This window comes from Mytilus trossulus, chromosome 2 (assembly GCF_036588685.1).
Source record: "Mytilus trossulus isolate FHL-02 chromosome 2, PNRI_Mtr1.1.1.hap1, whole genome shotgun sequence".
NCBI lineage: Eukaryota > Metazoa > Mollusca > Bivalvia > Mytilida > Mytilidae > Mytilus > Mytilus trossulus.
Window position 1 is genome coordinate 31,701,748 of NC_086374.1, and position 22,721 is coordinate 31,724,468.

The following is a 22,721-nucleotide window of genomic DNA, read 5'->3' on the forward strand; positions in this document are numbered from 1 at the left end:
TTCTATTTTACTCATTATATTTGTACTTGAATTTTTGTTTAAATGGACAGATTTGAGACAAGCACAACAATCGTTAGATATACGAAGAAAGAAAACCATCATCCAAAGTATTTCATTGACGTGCTGTGTTTGCCAGTTTTTAGTACACATTGGAAATAGGATGTCATTAGGTTCATATATATTAGACCTATTATTTCCACAACAAGTATACTCATAAATGTCCTTTCTAAAAGAATTCTATATTGAAAATAATTGTCGAAAAAAAATAGTTCACCTGTGGACATACTAAAAATTGTTTCTCTAATCTTACAGTAAAAATAAATGAATTGAGGACAATAATTTGGATTTCTTCGTTACCATTGATGCAAAAGAAAAAGATATATTTGAAAATGTTTTCTGTCCATATGAAGTTAATGGTACGTTTTATGTGTTAATACATTCCGTCTGTTATTGCCTAACTGAACTTTTGACAGAAAGGTTTATTGGTTAAAGAGTTGAAAAATAGTTGACTTAAAAGTTCAGCTTTTGGTAAGTGTAGTTGTGACTTGGTTGGAGAGTTGTCTCATTGGCTCTTATACCACATCTTCTTATATCTATTGTGAATTTTTTTAGGTGTGTTTATACCGTTCAGAATATTTGTAACCATATTAAAACTTCAATTATCTGAATTGTTTTTGGTATTTCATATTAATTTATTACGTTTTTGTTTTTGTTTATATTTTAGACTTGAGTAGGATCAACCATCATTCTGACCAAAGAGGGCATGTGCTCATCAAAAGAATTTTAAGTATGTATTTAACTTAGAAAATATAGAATCACTAATGTTCTATCTGCTTATTCCCTCATGTACTCAGAATAGGTCATTTACATGTTTATATCTATATATACACATAAGTGCAATTCCCTTTTTTGGGTGGCTATATATTGGATAACATCAGGGACACGTTGGAAATGATTGCCATAAAATTGAAGACTACTGATATACAAAATATTTTCACATATTCCAAAAATAATATCTATACAATGTTCATTGCAATATACTGGAAAATGTAATCCCATATCATTTCTTATATATTAAAGCAAAATGGCACTTTAACACAACTCCTGAATTTTTGGTAAAAAAAACCAAACGTCATTGTTATTATCCATAGCACTATTAACTTGCTAAATGTATATTTACAATTGTCACCAATTAGATGGAAAAAGGAAGAATACTTTGAATATTTCCACTGAATTCAATCCTTTTTCAGCTAATCTACAAGGAAGGACATATTCCAGAAAATAAACAAGTGTGATTTTTAATACAGCTTTTTGCTTAGTTGATTCAAAGGGCATATATGTATATACATGTTTGTATATAAAAAAGTTTATTTCCTTGGAGTTTTGTGTTTTTACTTTTTCTGTGTCTCTAAAAAATATTTTTTTGAAGTTCAGCAATATAATCTGTTATTTAAATTTCTGCCCTTTTTTTCTAAAAAAATTGTTGTAACACATTTGATAATTTTTAGATGTAGGACTGAATTACCTTCGCTTATACTAGTAACAAACCTATAAGATCAATTTCTTTTTTTTGTCCCATTTTCACAATTGCATGCTAAAAGACTTAAATTTTATTTTTATCCTGTATAAATATGTTTACAAAACAAACTGTTTCATATTTTATCGATTTAGAATAATTATCCGTTATAAATATGTTTATTATCACACATTTTCTATACAATTTTTCCCACTTTTAATATATTATGAGTAGTTAATTGAAATAAAGACCACACAAAAATAGCTGATTTGCATGTTGTTATCAATCAAAAGAAAGTATTGTTCCTAAGTATGGGTGGTATATTTTGGTATTCTGGAAAATTTACTTTAGTCAAAGGAACCGAAAAGATTTAATAACAAATCAATCATTAAAAAGGTAAAGTACAGACTTCTAGAATTACATGGTTAAATCAGCATTTTGTTTTAAAATAAATTGTGTGCTTTAAGCCTATTAGTAAAGTCTATTTTTGAAAGAATTTTACTTTCGCTGTAAAAATTTGAATATAATTGGGTTTATAAAGTTCTGTGGAATTTAAAATCCTGCACGCAAGTATTCAAATCAATTCATCTAAAATTGGTCAGCAGTCTTCCAATCTTTTAAAAAGACTGATGTCTACAAAATAATTGTAGGCAAAACATAACCCATTAGCTGGAACAATTTTTGGGCAAGATTGATTGATTGCTTGTTGCTAAACATCCATATTTGGCAAGAAAGTTCATATTGGACATGAAAGTTCAACCATATCTGTTGTTGTCTTTAGATAAACCTATTGGTTTTTGGTCCCTTAGGAATTATTGATGAATTGTGGATCTATTTATTTACTGTGGATTTTATTATCTACTTGTCTACTTACCGGTATAACCATTTAGAACTTGACATATGGTTTAAATATTTGTTGTTAAGATTAGGTAAACTTTCTGTTGTGTTAAATTATAGGTGAAAATTAAGGTTTTTATTGATAAAAGTATTCTTGATAAAATTTAACCATATCAACTATTGTCAGAGGTCAAATAATTTACAGGTAAAAAAATATTAATTTCAAACAAAGTTCAAGTTTAGACTTAAAAGGCATTTAATTAAGTTAAAGTGATGGTGTTTTATGTCAAAAGTATTAAATTTAATGTTACCCTCCCACACACAACATGCAGGAAACCTTCAGGACTTTTATTGTCCACCCTCAATTTTATTGTAAATAGTGAAATGTAGAGCTGTTTGGTCCTTTTGTCTGGGATTTTGTTTCAACATTAGTTTTCTGGTGGCTTATGATGGCTCTTTTCACAAAAAACATGACAAAATTCAAATAAATTGAGAATGGAAATAGGGAAATGTTAAAGAGACAACAACCTAACCAAAGAGCAGATAGTAGCTTGAAGGCTACCAATGGGTCTTCAATGCATCTAGAAAATCCTGCACCTAGAGGTGGGCCTCAGCTGAGTGGCCTCTAAATAAAAAATGAGTACTAGTTCAGTGAAAATGGACTTCATACTAAGCTAAAACATAAATGAACTAAATTATAAAGCTGCTACAAAACTAACAAAGGCCAAAGGCTCACTGACTTGGGACAGACGCAAACATTTTTTCCCCCATTTCAATCATTTCAATCACAGTATTGATGTGAATGTTCAATATTTTTCATAGGACCATAAGGATGAAAATAAATATGAAAATGTCTGTCCATGTAGGAGTAAAAGGAGACACTTCTATGTGCACATGAGGACAATGACATTTTTTCTGTGCATCTGACATTTGGATAAAACACTAGTGAGAAATTTGTTCAAATACTAAAAACAATTTATATAGTTTGTATGAAATCCTTTACCAATACAATCTAATTTTGTCAGTTGATTATTTTCCCTTTGCTACAATCCCAAGTAGCTATAATTCTATCTGGAGGGAATATTTGTAATCTTTTGCAAATGTTGCTAGTTAATTTACATACAAAAATGACACTTTATTATATTTGGAAATCTGCCACAAATAAATCGTTTGACTATTGATTTGTTTCTTATATTTGCCTTGCATGTGTTGAATATTTTTGTGGATATAGTGTTAAAATAGAGTTATGAATTCAATATTTTGTTATTTTCCGTAAAAATTGAAATTTAATTTTTTCTGAAGATATATGGCCTGGCTCAAAGCGTAAGTATTTTGTTTTATCCATTTATAAGTTCGTCTTCACAATAGATGAAACTGTTTAAGTAGGCACAGTCTGTTACACGTGTTGTTTGATTGGATTATCTCCCTTTCATTGGTAAATAACTTGAGAAAGGGAGTGTGGCTGCACAAGTATTTTGAGGTTTGGTCAGCACAGGAAATAATAATTTATGCAATTCACAAACGAAATTGTATTCTTTTGTCATTTTTGCTTGATTTGTTAATTGAATGTGACTTCAGAAATAAGTATGCCAGAATCAAAAGTAAAATAGAAAAGTACATTAATGTTTTAATCATTAGTTTGGTATTAATTTAAAAGAATTTGTAGTTTACTTACAGATGAAAGTAGATTTTTTTTTATTATTGAAGCTATAATTTTTTTTAATCTATTAACCAATTTGATGTTCACGGGACATTGAAATTAAGAGTGCTTTTTGAGACTTGGCATGATAAATTAGGGGTAATCGGAAGGGATAAAATGTACTTATTGATCCTATAGTTAGTATAAGAGTACATCAAGCTAAATTCAAACCACAAGTCTAGCTTTAAGCCAGTGATAAATAAATAGGAACTAATAAAAAACCACATGATCTTTTATAGATAGTGGGGAGGACAATATTGTAGAGATATTGCACAAATGATTTCTTTAGAAAACTATGATAGTAATAAAACACAAAATATTCCTTATCATTAGTTTCTTTTAATCATCAGAACATATAATGATAAAACCTTAAGATGATTAGCATGTTGATGGAGAGTATGTTTACAATGGTGGTCCACAGAGAATTGATATTGATCTCTGTTTCCATGCTTGACCTTATACTGACCACTACTATAAGACTCACCTTTTCCCTAGGGTTAACAGTTTATAAGTGGATAAGTATGTTAACCAACATGTTATAAGCCAATTATTGATAGTTAGGCCAAAAGTAGAAATTGGTTGGCATAGGCTGGGCATTTCAACAGGAATTTTCAAAATCAGGATGACACTGTCACACAAAATTGTAAACATTCATATTACATTTTGATGAAATATGTAAAAAATCCTTGTAAATTGTTAGCTGATTGATTGTAGTTTGCTTGACATCCAATGGAATATAGTTCAACCATTATCAAGAAAAGGAAAACAATGAACTAATTTTGTGAGTCCGTAAAATACAGTAGGTCTACTGGAATAAAGGGTATGAAACTTCGACTCAGCCCCTAAACACAGAGTACGTTGTGTAGGTACAGTGTTAAATGCACTTATAGAAATACAAAAATGTGCTAATTTAAGTAAGATATAAAAAATTGATACCTGATTTCACTGGAAGTTATGCAACTAGCAAATCCCACATAATTGAAGTGCACTGTCCAAAATTAGTTTGGTTGATTTGAAAGCACATTCTTAAATTGGTAATAAGCCTCTATTATAAAGGGAAAACTAACAGGCTTAAGTTCTAAAAGAAGCTAACTGTTTTATATGTCACAGTGTCTAAAAGAATCATGGCAAAGAAGCTTACTTTAATCCAATTTAGTTGGAAGAAGGACGCTAAGAGTACAAGAGTTAAATATCCAAGAGTCACGATCTTAAAGGAATGGTTAAGGCTAATTTTGTTAGTCAAAAATCATAAAACTAAATACCGGTACATGAGAAAGTTCTAGTTTTTTAGTGGGATGATGCTTCAGTTATATATAATTATTTAACCACAAGGGAAAAGTTATGCAGGTTTTGAAATCTGCCATAAGTTAAGTTTCCCAGAAAATCAGTGGTTAAGTTTTATAAACTTGATTAAACAGTGGATACTTATGCTTGTTCTCCAGTTAAGAATTAATTGGTTTTCATTGTTTTTGGCATAAAAAGCAAACTGAAATGTTTTAAAAATCAACTGAGTTTTTAAAATTAAATTGGCTGCACTTCTAGAAATCAGAATTGCAGCTAGTAGGAGTATTATAAAGTCTGATCCAGAATGAAGTGAAAACCATTTAATGTGCCTGGTTTGGCCTATAGGAACTATCAACACCTTGTCTCAATGTTTTGGTTGATTATCATTAACAGGAAGATCAGAGGTGATAGTTGCTCTCAGCTGGGTTATAATGGGATAATGATTACTAACAGGGGGCACTGACCAGGGTATAAACATGTAGATCATGATAAAAACTGACCACAAATACTGACCATTACTCATTAGCATCAAACAAGGAAAACAGCTGATAGTAATTGCGAGGGCTTTATCTACTTACTGACATACTCTCCAATGCTTTGCCTATGAAAGTAGAGACACTATATTTTATGATCTGTGTCTCCATCTCTCCATATGATTTTATTTGTATTTTCGTTTGAAACTACTGTAACAGAACAATTTTAACCAAACATAGCCACAATCATCATTTGAGTATCTAGTTTGAAGAAAGTGTCCAATGACCCCATCTACCAACCAAGATGGTAAACATACATGGCACAAAATAAAACATACTAAGGGGTAAAATGCAAGTTTTGTCTTATTTTTCAAACTTTTATATAAAGAGAAAATCTGAAGCGGCATTGTTGGTCTATAGGGGACAGACCCATATGCTATTGACAAAGCTGTGTATGATGGTGTTATGATGGAACAATTAAATACTTAATAGTTTTTTTAAGAAAATATTTTCGATCAATTGGTTGAAACGCACATTGCAGCCACATACAGAAGTATCCAGCAAGATGCAATTTTTCTTTGTCCATACCAGTGTCATTGTCTCCGGAAATGTATTGCATTCGACTTTTTCCCATTATAATCAATAAGCAGTATGCAACAATTAATCAAAAGTAATTCCATTTGGCATACATTATCACTATTTATAGTTCAAAGGTCTAGAAGCCTAATTAGAATATTGCTCCCTACTATCTATGTGCATATGGAAACTGATACTCCCTATGATTAGGAATTATCAATAGCAATATGCTGTTCTTGAAACAAAACAATATTCACTAGTAGTAATTGCCAATCATATTTCAAATAGACTATTTTGTACAATGCAGAAAAAATAATATTTCGGAGGTGTTTTCCTTTTGGGGATATAAAACTTTACTTACCACACAAAATTAACAAACACAAATTGTTACATTGGAACTGGGAAAAAAACGTAATCAAATTTTGGAGACATTTCTGTTATCAATTTGTGACGAACTTTTGCAATATTAATATTCTAATAGGATTTTAGTATGATCTGATTGACAGTTTTCAGCCTAACTGGATTTGATAATTGCATAAATCCAAGTGTTGTGTTTTTCATATGACTCAGTGTTTGTTCCCGAAGCAGCACATCAAAGTACCGTGACATTGGAACACGAAAAACCAATTGTTTTATCTGAAAATTCACTTAATGTATTATGATGGAGACTGTATTCTAGCAGTTTGATGAACAAATCAACATTGTCAGTTTTTTAGATGGAATGATAATGTGTACAAGAACATTTTTGGGGGTGGGAGCAAATAAAAGTGTCAAATCTGGTCAGTTAAAGTTCCAAATACATGATTCTTAATTTTTAAAAAGTTGAATATTGGGATGTTATAGTTTTCCATAAAAAAAAAAACAGATTGAAAAAGAGTGCGCTTACAGAACTGCCTGAATGGATAATTGTTTCATGAGTGCTGATGCTTTGCTGCAATCAAAAGATAGTTAGGACATGACTTGTTCATAGTTTTGCTAAAAGAGCCAGAAGCCTTGCAGTAATGCTGCATATAAGTTTGTTATCGATGAAAGTGTTTTACCTTGAGATTATAAATGAAGGAATATTTTGAATAGAATTGACAATCACCAATCTCTGGCACCCATACTAATCGCTTTCAGCAATAGAGAATTATTGAATGTTTGGCAGTGAAAGATAGGAATGAATATTCATAAACTATGAATCAGGAAATTGATGTCTTAATGCACAAATAATTATTTTGTTTGCCAAAAGTAATTGTATCTTGGGAATGGTTGATGATTTACATGTATGACATTGAGGAGCAATATATCATCAAACTTATCAGTCTTAACTACTTTTGATTTTGAGTTTTACAATTGTCTAGGATTCAGGACCTAATCTACCATTTCTCGGTTATGAATAAAAGGAAGAGTAAAAGAGGTTTGGTTTTCTTACATTCAGCATTGATGTCATGGTATAATGTGGCTTCCCTGTGAACTTACAATGATATGATCTTTGACATTGCATTCAAGGACATAAACAGATCTATGTTCAATTTCCACAAGCTGATGCACTCTGCTGTTGAATTGGAAAAGCTTAGAAATAAGCCAAGCATCAAATTAAATGAGAAATAAGTGGATAATAAAGTTATATTATTGGAACCAGGTTGTAATCTAGATACCAGTTCTTTTTAAGGATTGGTTTTATTTTGTAAAAAGAAACACATATAGAGGTGTATAATATGTGATGCTCCAAGTTCAATGAACTTTTACTTTTCTACTGTTTCCAAACTGTGCTCAGGACAGAGGCCTGGAAATTGACTTTGTTCCTTTCTTTGTAAGCTACAAGTAAGCTACCTCTTTAACTCTCTGGCTTAAGGTTATAAAAGACACCTGAGTATTTAATCAGCAAATTTATAACAGACTAAAAAGCCAAAAATAATATGGATATTTGCTTTGGAAACAAACTAGTGAATTTGTTCTAATACCTTCTCCTTATCATTGTGAATTTGTTTTGACATAAGATATGATAACTGTGTTTATGTATTGGTAGTAAGGAATTATTGACACCTCATCATTACCACAGAATAACAGATTTCTTATACTGAATGAGCAAACATGTTGGATTTAATTGTTTTCATCATAATGTAGCAAAAACAAGAAAATCTTGATAATGGATACAAGAAAGAGATGAAATAGTGAAAGATAACTTATAAATAGGAGACCAGCCAAAAAGTTATTAGTACAGTGACTCAAATTGGTGGTCAGATCTTGAAAAAATAATAATTATAAAATGAGGAGGAACAAAAAGTGGCAACATATTATTATGTGAAGATTTCTGGGTTTTTTTGGAAAAAAATACAAGTTTTCATGATATTAGGTGGAATATATTGTTAATGTGGACTATTGCATTGGCTATTAGATACACTCTAAGATGTGGTTATCATTCAATATGTTTATTCCAAAATACAGAAGTACCGTAAACTGAATCGACATTTTTTTTACAATCAGTAATACAGCATCATGTGGCTTATAAGGTTTTTTAAAGGATTATTTAATAAAGGTATGTATAGAAAGCATAGCTATTTATTTTGTATACATGCAATGAGGTTCTTTTTAGAAAGGAGATCTACTCATAATAGGTATCAAAAGTTATATGGTTTGCTACATTTATTAATGCTATGGATCCATAGAGGGTGAGGCCATATACCAGTAATGAATTTATGGCACATGGGACTTTTTCATCAAAGTTATGTATAAAAATAAGCAATGAAACACAAAAACATTGATTGATGACATCACAATTAATAGTTAGTATGATGTCATCAACCCCATATTAAAACTACTATCCATAGAGGGGTAACATTCTGACAGTGTTACTCCAATCATATAATGTCTAAATTTATCTGAGATGTATTTTACAGATATTATACCAAAACAAAAGTCTGAAAGTCTTGGTGCTAAGATTGTGTTACGGTCTAAATTTCAACACCTTTTCAAGGTTTCTTTTAATAATGTTTAGTAGTGGAGGAATTTATAATCTATAATACAATGTAGTAAACGTGTTGTATGTATTTTACCTGCTCTAATTCTTAACAGATCAGTTAGTTAATACACTACTTCCCAGCTGCTGCATTTGAATCTCTTGTTATTCAATAGTATGCAATAATTTTAAATCTAGAGACTTTGAAGGTTTGCCGGGGCAATTAAACATAGATAGGATATTGATATCTGGACAAATCATAGGAAAAAAGTAAGACAATTAATTATCAGGGAAAGTGACAGTTTATATTAAAAGAAGAAATATTGTCTTCTGGTAATAAAAAGAGCGAAAGTATACCTATACTATATAGGTTGTATAATATTAAATACAATCAGAATTAAAGATGTACCATTTGTTCAGGGGAATAACTTTCCAAATCAGGATGCTTATAACAGTCATGTAATTAATGCTTTGAATCATTTATCTGATACAGAATTGAAATAATTCTATATTTATACTTAAATAATTTTACAGGATACAATTATTAATGAAAGTGTTTGACACAATCTACCAGTGGCTTTTATGAATTATCTCCCTTATTCTAGGTGAATCCCTTTAGTGTGGCATTAATGAAATATCTCCCTTATTTAAGGTTATTTTTAACATACTTTATTGTTCAAAAATGACAAATGGATTATACACAAGTTTTTCAACTCAGTAATGTCTTCTCCAAAAGATAATTCTAGGTGAATCAATCCCCTTAATGTGGCTTTATGAATTATCTCCCTTATTCTAAGTAAATCACCTTGTGTGGCTTTTATGAGTTATCTCCCTTATTCTAGGTGCTTCTTTTATGAGTTATCTCCCTTATTCTAGGTGAATCCCCTTAATGTGTTATTGCTTCTGAGATTTGGGCTTACTGTCATAAAACTTTGTGGTAAGGTTTTCCAACAGGCTCATAAATCAACCAATTAAAATACTGGATTTTGGGCACACATTTAATACTTCTATGTACTGAGTCATGTTTTATGACTTGAAAGGCCTGAACTTTGAAAATTTTGAATATATTAAAGTATAAATGAGGGAGGGTAGGAGGGGTCCTGATACCGAAATCCCAGGCTTACAAATACGAAATCCCAGGCTTAAAAACACAAAATCCAGAGGTCAGAGATTCGAAAAAATAATTCTCGGATCCCTAAAGGGTCAATCCCAAAATACCGAGCTTAAAAACACCCGATCCTGGAGTCCCGATAAAGGCCCTATCCCCCCTCATAAATGTCTTCTAAGTCAAAGCTGTTGACTGTGAAGATGCATGTTTTTCTACCAGTATTCCATTTCATCTGTAAGCAGCAGCTGACTGGTTAAATGAAAAACTGATCAAGAAAAACTGATCGTGTCTGAATATCATGACCCTTATATAAATGCCAAACCAATATAAATGAATGTAAACCATTTATATGCAATTTTATTATACACAATAGGATTATATAAATATTTCAGTAGTGGGTGAACAATATCCTTATACATGTTATAGACATTGACCTTACATAGCTCTATTGATCCAATAATTCACTCAATTCCATTCTTTTCCAAATAATTCTAAACGTTTTCCTATGTTTTGTTTCAAATTCTTCAAGTAAATTCAATTTAAAAAAACAAAAACTTCCAGCGGACAGTTTAAGGAGGCTGATGTCATCCAAGCAAGGATCAATACCCAGAATTCATAATCTTTTATTGCAGTCCACGGAAAATATGCGATATTTGACACCGATATATTTGTTTATTTATCCGTAACATACCACTGCAGTTATATGCATTTAATACCTGTAATTTCGTAAATCACTAATTGGGGATAGTCTAATGTTTGCTTTTGAGGCTATAAATCGTAACCAAATTAAGGTGGATTTCATTGTGCTATTTATACATAACATGCAACTAGTTATGCCAAATTTCATATGTACCTTTCACAATGACTATTTTTTTAAGGAAGTTAGCATTATTATTAATTCTTCGTTTAGTATATATGAGGGAATATTAGATTATTTGGATTAGTTATGTGGACGATATATTAAACAGGACTTATCAATACAAAAAGGATACTTAAGTTAGAAGTCGTTCAGTTTTAAAAAAAGATTTGAATATTGAAATTAATCAGGAAATGGGTGTATCATAAGGATACAAAAAAAGACATATTTAGAAAAAAAAGTGAAAATGGGATGTCTGGAGACCAGATTTTCTATACAAATGTTAATGGATGGATAAAATTGTAAAATCGATTATAGATAACTTTTCATTTAAATCAAAGTAAGAGTTCAAAAAAAATTTTAAGGAAATTAAATCTAATGGATATTTTTGTGGTCAAATTTAAAAAAAATTAAAAGGTGTGAGGACTGAATGTGATTAATGATGACAATCGTGTATCTTACGACAACAAAATGGTCTACTGATGTACACCACATTAAACTTTGATTTTAAAATGCATTGCATGTCTTAAAAAATGGACCGATGAATTTTAGAGGTGTGCTAATATTGGAATGGAATGAGAATATTATAATTTTTTGTATGGAATTTTAACATTGGGAAAGTGATTCAAAATGAATTGTTTAAACAAGTGCTTCAAAAGAAATTCAAAAGGAATGCCATCTAAACGACTGAAATTAGATGAAGTCCATGATATATACCTACCAGATATATACCTGAAAAGGAAAGCAGCATCTTGGACATTTTCTCCACTCTATATACATACTGGTTTGTGTTGTACTCTTTTATAAGTGACAGTTATTTATTATTTAAATACATTTTTGTAATTTGATCAGCCCACATTAATAATTACCGGTACTTTTATTAAGTAGGAGTAATCCTATTTTATAGTGTTGTAACTTGTAAGTACGGTTTAAGAAAAAAAACTATTTTTATGACAAAAGTTAGCTGACTTTCAAGATGTATACAGAGATGAAGTTAATGGGTAACAAATTTGATGCTTATTTCAATATACTCTTGTGTGACAGTTTAATTAATTGATAATTGGATAGTTGCTTTCTTAACTTCTTCTCTGAAAGTCTTGGGATGAAGTAAACCATCTTTTTTCTCCAATTGTCAGTTTGTCAACTTTTGGCTCCACCATAACTTCTATAGATTATACTTGTAGACATTAAAAGTATTATGTGGTACATGTATATCATTGACAGTCTATTCAGTTAACTAGTGGACAGTCTGTGACAAGTTAAAATAATATTTAGATATATATATGCTTAAGAGCTCCCTTTTGATTTTTATAACTTTGGGATCTTTAAGAAAATAAGTTCTCTTGAATATCATGCGCTTCTTTTCTACATATATTTATTGACTTTTATTCAGGTTTTCATTATACAATCTAAAACATTTTTTGGGGGGAGGAGGATATTTTACAAGTTTACTATATTGCTCTGAATGATTTTAATTAATTGATTCTACTGGTACATGATTGTTTTCAATTTTTTCAGTTTAAGCATTCTTGATGAAGTCTTAGATGCATATAAACATATATATGCATTTGATTTATAAAATGTTACTTTCATTTTACAACTTTTATAAGCTACTGGTCAAAGCAAACAGGACAAACACAAATAACAGGCTATTATTTGAACTTGGAACAATTTTTAATAATGGAATTTGCATTATTTCTTGTGTTTAAATTTTTTAATAAATTCCATGTTTATTTGGTATTATGATCTTTTGAGCGGTTATTAACACTTTCCTTACAATGTATTTTGGTTAGATAGTGTTGTGCGCGGCATAGTACTTTCTATTGAAAATATACTATTTTCTCTGTAATAGAAAGTGTTGTGCGCAGCACAGAACATTTCAGTACAGAATAAACATGGAATCTATTAAAAATTTCAATAACAAGAAATCAAGCAAATTCCATAATTAAAAATAATTCCAAGTTCAAATAATAGCCTGTTAAATGTACTCTGATATTCCAACTGTTTATTACAAAATGTCATTGACCAAAAACATACAGGTTTGATTTGAATTTTTTCACAGATTTGTCTTTAAATTGTGCCTCTTTTTTTGTAAAAAAAAAAGATATAATTTGTTTTATATAGATTTTTTTATAGTATAAATGCTTGACCATATCCTTTTGTTGTTTATTTACAATGTCAATGACCATGACAGATAAGTAACAATGTCAGTAACCATAAGTGTAATTTAAGAATAATTTTTTTATTTAATCTCAAATGTTGATATTCCAAATTTTGTTATGACCGCAATTATTTTTTCTCTATTCATATAATTTCTATGTCTATAGTTGTCTTAGTTGTAGTTGTCCTCCGAATAAATATACATTTGGTTTCCAGACAATAACTTTAGTTTAACTTATTGTACTCTATATATATGAAAATATCAATCAACTCCTTGTAGGAGTTATTTCTCTTTGATGGATTGTTTTTTTATATCTATTTCAATCCCCCTTGTTTTTGACACAAGTTTTAGTAGATACAAGGAAATTGAAAATAGCCAAAGTTATCAGAAAATATAATAAGACAATAATTTAGAAATAATTAATTGACATCATTTAGTTGTTGTCTTTCAATTATTTTGACTCATTTTTGAGCTTTTGGACTGGTGAATAGTGTGAAAGTGTAAACAACCAATATGACCAGCAACACAAGTTGTACAAAGATCATTAATGATTATTCCCGATTTTTTAAAAACTTTTATATTCCTATGAGTTCCAGGTAAAAGATTCAGGCTCTGATTCATCTCTACTAAGAGTTATAGTCCTATTTCCACCTCTCTGGAGAGGAGACTACTGGGTTGTAGTCCTTGGCTAACAAAGATGACTCTGATTTTGAATTCATGTACCAAATGTTTAGAAATTTTTCGCAATATCATACTGAACCATTCAAGTCTGTTTTTGGCTGATTTTGCATTTAGTACCCCACACAATTTCCTACTGCAATGATGATTTTAACTGTAACCATGCTTACTAAAGCTGCAGGTATAAATGTATTCATGAAGATCACAAAACCACTAGATCTTAGTTCTAATTTGAAAAAAAAGTTTTGTATATCCCATGAACAAAGTTAGATATTATGCTGTAAACAGTCTAATTTTAATTGAAAAAGAACATCCACAAAATTAGCTAACAGCTTACTTTGTGATTGGTAGCGAAAATCCTTCACAGAATAATTGCACACATGTTGAAGTTGTACACCTAGATTCCATCATATAATTGTTTAAAATTCCCCCCCAGACTTTTGAAATTAGTTTTTGTAAGCAAAATGATTAAAAGACAATACACACTTTGTATAACTAACACCAGAGTATTACATCTTTAACACATTTTCATTTATATACACAGAAATATTGCTCATATATGAAACTTGCTATTTAACAATTAAAAAGAATATCTTGGATAGGATTTTGTGATTTCAAGTTGACCTTAGACAGGTGTTAGTGAACTCCTTTTAAGATTGGTATAATGGAATCAAAGCTGTTACAAAACATTTAAAATGAAACATTTTGTATTTTTCTAGATGCATCTTATGAAAAGATACCCAATGAGCGCAGGGGAAGTGTACCACTAGTTAATGGTGTAGATCAAACAGACAGCATGGATACAAGTTCATCTACACCGTCAAAAATAGCTGTAAGTATACAAGTTCATCTACACCGTCCAAAATAGCTGTAAGTATACAAGTTCATCTACACCGTCCAAAATAACTGTAAGTATACAAGTTCATCTTCACCGTCCAAAATAACTGTAAGTATACCATCTACACCGTCCAAAATAGCTGAAAATATACAAGTTAATCTACACCATCCAAAATAGCTGTAAATATACAAGTTCATCTTCACCGTCCAAAATAGCTGTAAGTATACAAGTTCATCTACACTGTCCAAAATAGCTGTAAGTATACAAGTTCATCTACACTGGCCCAAATAGCTAAGTATACAAGTTCATCTACACCGTCCAAAATAGCTGTAAGTATACAAGTTCATCTACACCGTCCAAAATAGCTGTATGTATACAAGTTCATCTACACCGTCCAAAATAGCTGTAAGTATAAAAGTTCATCTACACCGTCCATAACAGCTGTAAGTATACAAGTTCATCTACACCGTCCAAAATAACTGTAAGTATACAAGTTCATCTACACCGTCCAAAATAGCTGTATGTATACAAGTTCATCTACACCGTCCAAAATAGCTGTAAGTATAAAAGTTCATCTACACCGTCCATAACAGCTGTAAGTATACAAGTTCATCTACACCGTCCAAAATAGCTGTAAGTATACAAGTTAATCTTCACTGTCCAAAATAGCTGTAAGTTTACAAGTTCATCTACACCGTCCAAAATAGCTGTAAGTATACAAGTTCATCTACACTGGCCCAAATAGCTGTATGTATACAAGTTCATCTACACCGTCCAAAATAGCTGTAAGTATACAAGTTCATCTACACTGGCCCAAATAGCTGTATGTATACAAGTTCATCTACACCGTCCAAAATAGCTGTAAGTATACAAGTTCATCTACACTGGCCCAAATAGCTGTATGTATACAAGTTCATCTACACCGTCCAAAATAGCTGTAAGTTAACAAGTTTTATCTACACCGTCCAAAATAGCTGTAAGTATACAAGTTCATCTACACCTTCCAAAATAGCTGTAAGTATACAAGTTCATCTACACCGTCCAAAATAGCTGTAATTATACAATGTAGTTCATCTACACCGTCCAAAATAGCTGTAAGTATACAAGTTCATCTACACTGTCCAAAATAGCTGTAAGTTTACAAGTTTATCTACACTGTCCAAAATAGCTGTAAGTTAACAAGTTTTATCTACAATGTCCAAAATAGCTGTAAGTATACTAACTCATCTACACCGTTCAAAATAGCTGCGAGTATACAAGTTCATGGACAATGTTTAAAATAGCTGTAAATATACAATACAAGTTCATCTACTCAGTCCAAAAAAATTGTAAGTAAACAATTTCATCTACAACGTCCAAATTAGCTGTTAAAACAGAAGTTCAATAAGCTGTAAGTACATCCGCATAGATATTTATTATTAAAAAGAATCCGCTAGAATGCTAGATGAATTTTATTTAAATATTGGGGGTGGCCATTTTGTGACCAATTATCTTGTACATTTTTATCTTTTTGTCAAATTCGCTCTTTTTCATTTTTCATGTTAAAGATTGTTCAGAGAGGATAATTTTAATATAAAAGTTGATCATAGAAAAGGGGAGATAACTTAAATTGATTTATAGTGGACATGGTTTGCTAGTACTGTTTATCTCCCTTTTATTATGATTTAAAGATTTTATTTGAGCTTAAAAATGTTTAAAAAGTTGAATCATCATGACAAATATGTTGACTGTTTGATGATTATAAGTTTACATAGTACTAAATCTTCACTATTTATTTACTTCAACCATTTGACAAGGTTCCAATTTTAAGTTTATTCATTGTCTTTGTGTGGTGGTTATTTTTTATTTAAATTTTAAGAGCACTTTTATCATAGATCAACTGATTAATATTTGGCTTTACATCCACAAGCTGATTTAAATAATATGATAATTTATGTATGTATGTTGCCATTGGACCACAATCATACCTTTTAGATATGCAGAATATTTTGTTGACAATTAATTACGTCATGATGTCACTTTTGTACTTGTGAATTAAGGTTCGAGATCAGATCATCTTATATGATATTGGTGTCATTAGTATTTTAACTAGCTATAGAGTGCCCCAAAAATGACTTGTGTAAAACCAAAAGTAGTAAAACTTAATCTAGAAACCTTTCATTCTGTGGTATTTTAGTACATGTTTTGCAGATTGTCTTTAATAAGCACCTGCATTTAAAGTAAACAACTCTTAATTAATTAATCATTTAAAACAGACATATATTTTAAGTATAAAAAAAATTATTGACACTATATATATATAGCCATAATAGGTATAACATATTATAACTTGTTAATAAACATTCTTTACAATTGTCTATTTCTCCCCTTGATTGTTTATCCTTCTTTAAAGTCAAGGAATTGAATGTGATCATTGTGTCCATTTGGCTGTTTTCCCCAAAACAACATCTTTTTGAAAGTATCATGTTGCCATAAAACCTAATAGGTATTTAAGTTTTCTGTTCTGAAAAGTTTAAAAGTAGAAAAAATATAGATTTTTTATACCAATATAGATGCTGATTTAAGGAGCAGGGGGTATTAATTTCTTGTAACATATTTATAATGATTCACTGGTAAAACAAGAAAGGGGAGGGGGTGGGGTGTATCAGAATGCATGTACAAGGAGTCAGTCTATCCAGATTAAGATATTTAGAATAGTTTATTAGAAATCAGTTCAATAACTTTTTGTCCATAGGAAAGAATAAGGTATTTTGAATTACTCATTAACACACATAAACATTAATTCAGTTATGTTCTTTATAATAAATGTTGATAAATAACACTAAGAGAGGTTATGTATTATTTGGTATTTATCTGCAATATTTTTCAACATTGCAGAGGTTAACACATTAAATATTAAATTGATTTTCAATCTAATGTAAAAGACATAGGACTTGACTTTTTGTTGTGATATTTGATTTTATGTGATTTTGTTACCACAAATTTCAATTAAAATGGATTTTATTTTCATTTGATATGTTTAAAATATTCTAATATTTATCCAGGTGTTACTTGTTTTTGTAATTAAATCTGTAAATGAATTAACTTTCAAAATCTTGAACTTGCATTTAAATTTAAGACATTTAAAGAGTAATTTGACATTCTTTAAGATCAGTTATATTTTGCTTTTAGTCATTTCAGCCACACATTATAGAAAATTATAGATTTCAATAAATATTTAAATTTTTATGTGTCATTTTTTTTAAATAATGGGTTATAAATTGCCTAAAGGTTACCTAATTCCTCAATTAGAAATGTTTTATATGTCTTTAAACATGATCAACATTTCTTAAAAATAGTTTTCTGTAGGATATGATTCAGAAAAGTTGGTCAAACAAAAGTATTGTGTCTTTTGTCAAAAACTGAATTGAATCATAATTTTCAGATTTATGATATTTGAAAGTACATGAGGTTTTTCGATTGTGTTGTGTGGAATGATCTAAGGACTAAAATTAGGCCTGTGAAACAACAGTTGTTATAGTATCCGATGGTCCTTAAGGGTGACTCCGGGGGTATACTATATATGTCCTCCAGTAAGACCAATGTTCTGTGGACAGGATGTGCAATTTCATGTCCAATTGGAATGTCAATATTACTTCTTGTGCCTCCTGGATGGAGAGTGCCACGCTTTTAATTGCTTAAGAACCTTGAGTAGTCATATAAAACCTGAAAGACAAATTTCTGACTTTTCAATAATTTTACTCCAAAATTATCATCTTGAATTCTAGCCCATTATCTACAGATCCTTTAATTTCAATCTTTTATTTTATTTACTCTTTAACTTGCTTTGGATGAGATATTTGCCACTGACATTAAACAAATGATAATAATTAATGATCAACTTTGCGAGGACAAATTGGGAGACAATACAGTTCATGGCATATACCTTACATGTATTACTTTTCTCATGTTGACATTTCCTTCATTGCTACAAAGACTATATAATTTCAGACTTTATAGATATAAGAAGATGTGGTATGAATGCCAATGAGATAACTCTCTCACACCAAGTCACAATTCTTAAAAGGAAAGCATTATAGGTCAAAGTATGGCCTTCAACACAGAGCCTTGGCTCACATCAAACAGCAAGCTATAAAAGACCCCAAAAATGACATGTGTAAAGCCATTCCAACGGGAAAACCAAATGTCATCCATGCAAAGACTCATTGGTGACATTTGGCTGTTATCTGCTCTTTGGTCGAATTGTTGTCTCTTTGACACATTCCCCATTTCCATTCTCAATTTGATAGATAATGAATAAGAAAATCTTGGGTTGAATTACAAATGATTTTTATTTTGTTAGTTACAGTACAAGATAGAACTTTACCCATCAAACATAATTTGAATTCTTTATTTTAACTAAAATTACATGTAAAATAAGTTATTGATGCAAAATTCATTCGATAATTTGAACCAGTCTTGATTTTATTTCAATGTTCCATTGAAGATAACAAATGCATGCTATTATAATAAAGCCATTAACATGAAAGTTAAATATTGAAATATCACACTACTAATTAGTAAAAATTTAAGATTGATTTTTTAATGGTCTGTTATAAAATGATGATATAATTTGAAACCTGGTATTGAAGTAAAGTGAGATTTATTGATTCTTCCTGGATAACTTTGTTTAACAAGAAAACTCCTATTTATGTTTGATCAATTGTATATTGCAATATGTTCATGTAAGTACAAAATATGTAGATGGAATGTTGTCACATATGTTGATAAGTGGGTGAAATACACTGGTCTTAATATCTGTCATATTTGAAAATAAATGTAAGTAAAAATTTGCTTCTCTAATTTATACCTCAAACAGATTTGAAAATCATTGGTTAACCCATATATAAATCAAACAGAATTATAGACTAGTGATTAACTTGTGTATAACTTGGTAACTGCTGTTACATCATCAACTTAATAAAAAAAAAGTGCAAAATTTTCACTATTTTTTGATTTGAAAGATAATTTGACTTAAGAGTATGTATGTACTGTCACAATGAGTAATCTATGCATTGGAAGTTTATAACATGATAAACACTAATACTATTTATTTTAAAGAACTTCTTTATCCGGAAAGGATTTAAAGGGAATTTAAAAAGAACAAAAAGTGTGACAAAGTTGGAAAAGATTGATAGAAAGAGAGCAGCATCAAATATATCTGACCATGAATCGTAAGTATATTTTGCATGATGTGTGAAAACAACACTAGGGTTTCTGATGCAGGCTTAAATTAACACAATGCAACTAATTTTAAAGTTTGTAAAACAAAGTTGTCTCCCTTAGGCTGTAGGGATTATTTGTGGTAAAAAAAAATATTTTGATAAGAAAGTGAAACAAACAGACATAAATCGTCCAACCTTCAATTATTGACAGAATATCTACAAAATTGAATCAGGTCAAAATTTGAAAAGTAAAACCAAAATATTTTTACCCCCTCTGATCATAGAAGGGGTTGTTTTGTTTTCTCATATGAGGTAGAAGGTAGTTTATTGTGAAGTTTTTGATCATTTCAACTTGAAACTAAGTGCACATGTTTCTTATGATTTGAACCTTTAGTACCCTTTTGGGGTTCTGATCTAGATGTCAGGGTTCACTAAACATGGACATGATATATTGCAAGTCATGCATTCTGTTCTATGAACACATATTCTTGTTCTGATTAAAGACAGCTTGTGATAAATATATATATGAGCTCTGTCTTTTTGTTTAGTGGATTTTGAGCTCTGTCTTTTTGTTTTAGTGGATTTTGAGCTCTGTCTTTTTGTTTTAGTGGATTTTGAGCTCTGTCTTATTGTTTTTGTGGATTTTGAGCTCTGTCTTTTTGTTTTTGTGGATTTTGAGCTGGTCTTAATCCAGTCAATAGACTATAACATCCAGTCAAAAGATTTACCAAATTAACATTTAAGCACTATGTTGTCAGGAAAAAATTATTGTAACACATTTTATGATGGATGGTGCTTCTATGTACACTATCAGTAAAATTTTCGTGGAATATGTAATGAGAATATAGCGTGAGGAAAGTGAGAGTCACGAAGAGTACACCGTGAATAGTAATGATAAAATAAACCTCACAATGAATAATAATTTAAAATAATATATAAAACTAAGTCATGAAAACCACTATTTCTTGTCATTTTAATGATGGACAACTTACCTGTAGTTCTCATGTCACAAATAGAAATTAAAAAATCTTTTTATGTGTGACAATTACTTGATATAAAGGTTATTCATAGTATACTAGTACATAAATATTGACATTTTTTTAATATAATTTAAGAAGACAACTGTTTTCATGAAGGCTTTATAAATAAAAAAAGATGTAGTATGATTGCCAATGAGACATTTCACCAGAGACCAAATGACATATATAAGTTAACTAGTTTAGATCATTGTATGGCCTTCAACAATGAGTGAAACCTAAACTTCTTAGTCAGATGTAAAAACTTTCCAATTTATCTTAAAATATTTATACATATAATAAAATCCTTCAAAAAATAAGAGGTTATTTTTCATGGCACTGCAACAAAGTTGTCAGTGCCATATAGTTTTACCCTTGTTTTAATTAATTTAATACTGTTGTCCCAGCTTATAATTTTTATATTTTTGTTTTGTATATTTTTTTTATTTTAAAAATGTCAAGAAATAAAGAAATTAATTCATTTGGTAAACAAAGTATTATATTTTTTTTTAGAAAAATTAAATATCCTGTTTGCAGTAAATATTTTTGAGATTAACACCCTTACAATTGTTGGCAGGTACAGGAGATGCATATAGTTGATTCTATAAATGGATTATAACAGGATCTTGGTCATAGCTTAATCTCAAGATTAAAACATATACAAATTACATCCTTTAATTTATATGAATGCATTTTTGTGTATTCGCTTGAGAAGTTATTACACTTTCTGCTCGTGAACTACATTTGAGATTTGGAAAAAATATTTTGGTGTTCTGGTAGCCATATCAAACATATCTGAAAATGGGTAGGAAAAAATTCCCATATTGCTTTCAAATTGGAAGAAAAAAATCAGGACAGTTTGAAAGATTTGATAGACCATCAGTATTTAAGCAGAGACAAAACTCTTTTACTCATCAACGGAAAAGTTCTGTTACTCAACGAAAAAGTTCTGTTACTCATCAACGTAAAGGTTCAGGTTCTCAGAGGAGAAAAAGCTCTATTGCTTATATCAGGATAAGAAAAAATTCTCTACGGTATAGACAAACTGTGCCACCTTCTGCAATGTGGACTAGGGCTCAAAAGATAATAATGGAAAGGTAAATAATGGGGGAAAGTAATATGTAAGAATTTCTAGTAATTATGAGAAGAAACATGAATTTTGTTTTACATAATTTTTTATTTTTTTTAGAAAGGATGAGTTGTGTATATGATACATCTTGTATCAGTCTATGCCCCTTGCTTTTTCTCCCAGTCTCAGATACTGGGTCCAATATTTATAATGTTGGATTCCCCTAAGGGTTATTTAAAATAAGTTACTTTTGATATATTTGCAAAGATATAATATATTAGGTGTTAATTACAACTGATGGATGGATGGTTTGAAGGATGGTAGTGCTGAAAGATCAAGGGCTCTTTTCACAAAAAACTTATGATTAAAAGTATGTTTTCTAAGAAGGACTTTTGTGAAATGGGGACAAGAATAACATTCAACTACAACTTTTGATAAGAAAATATATGATATCAATCTTCTTTT

General features: G+C 30.1%; 1 protein-coding gene across 12 annotated transcripts in view; it reads left to right on the forward strand.

The window, feature by feature from the left end:
* Positions 1-22,721, forward strand: part of LOC134707002 (disabled homolog 2-interacting protein-like) — a 111,148-nt gene that overhangs the window by 38,602 nt on the left and 49,825 nt on the right. For 8 of the 12 annotated variants that reach the window (XM_063566430.1, XM_063566431.1, XM_063566428.1 and 5 more), the window contains 3 exons: positions 725-787; positions 14,849-14,961; positions 20,068-20,180. In XM_063566430.1, the coding sequence (XP_063422500.1) occupies positions 725-787; positions 14,849-14,961; positions 20,068-20,180 (289 nt within the window). Of the gene's footprint in view, positions 1-724; positions 788-8,851; positions 8,907-11,947; positions 12,075-14,848; positions 14,962-15,993; positions 16,020-16,040; positions 16,062-20,067; positions 20,181-22,721 lie in introns of those variants that run through there. The other 4 variants (XM_063566436.1, XM_063566435.1, XM_063566440.1 and 1 more) reach the window with 4 other exon arrangements.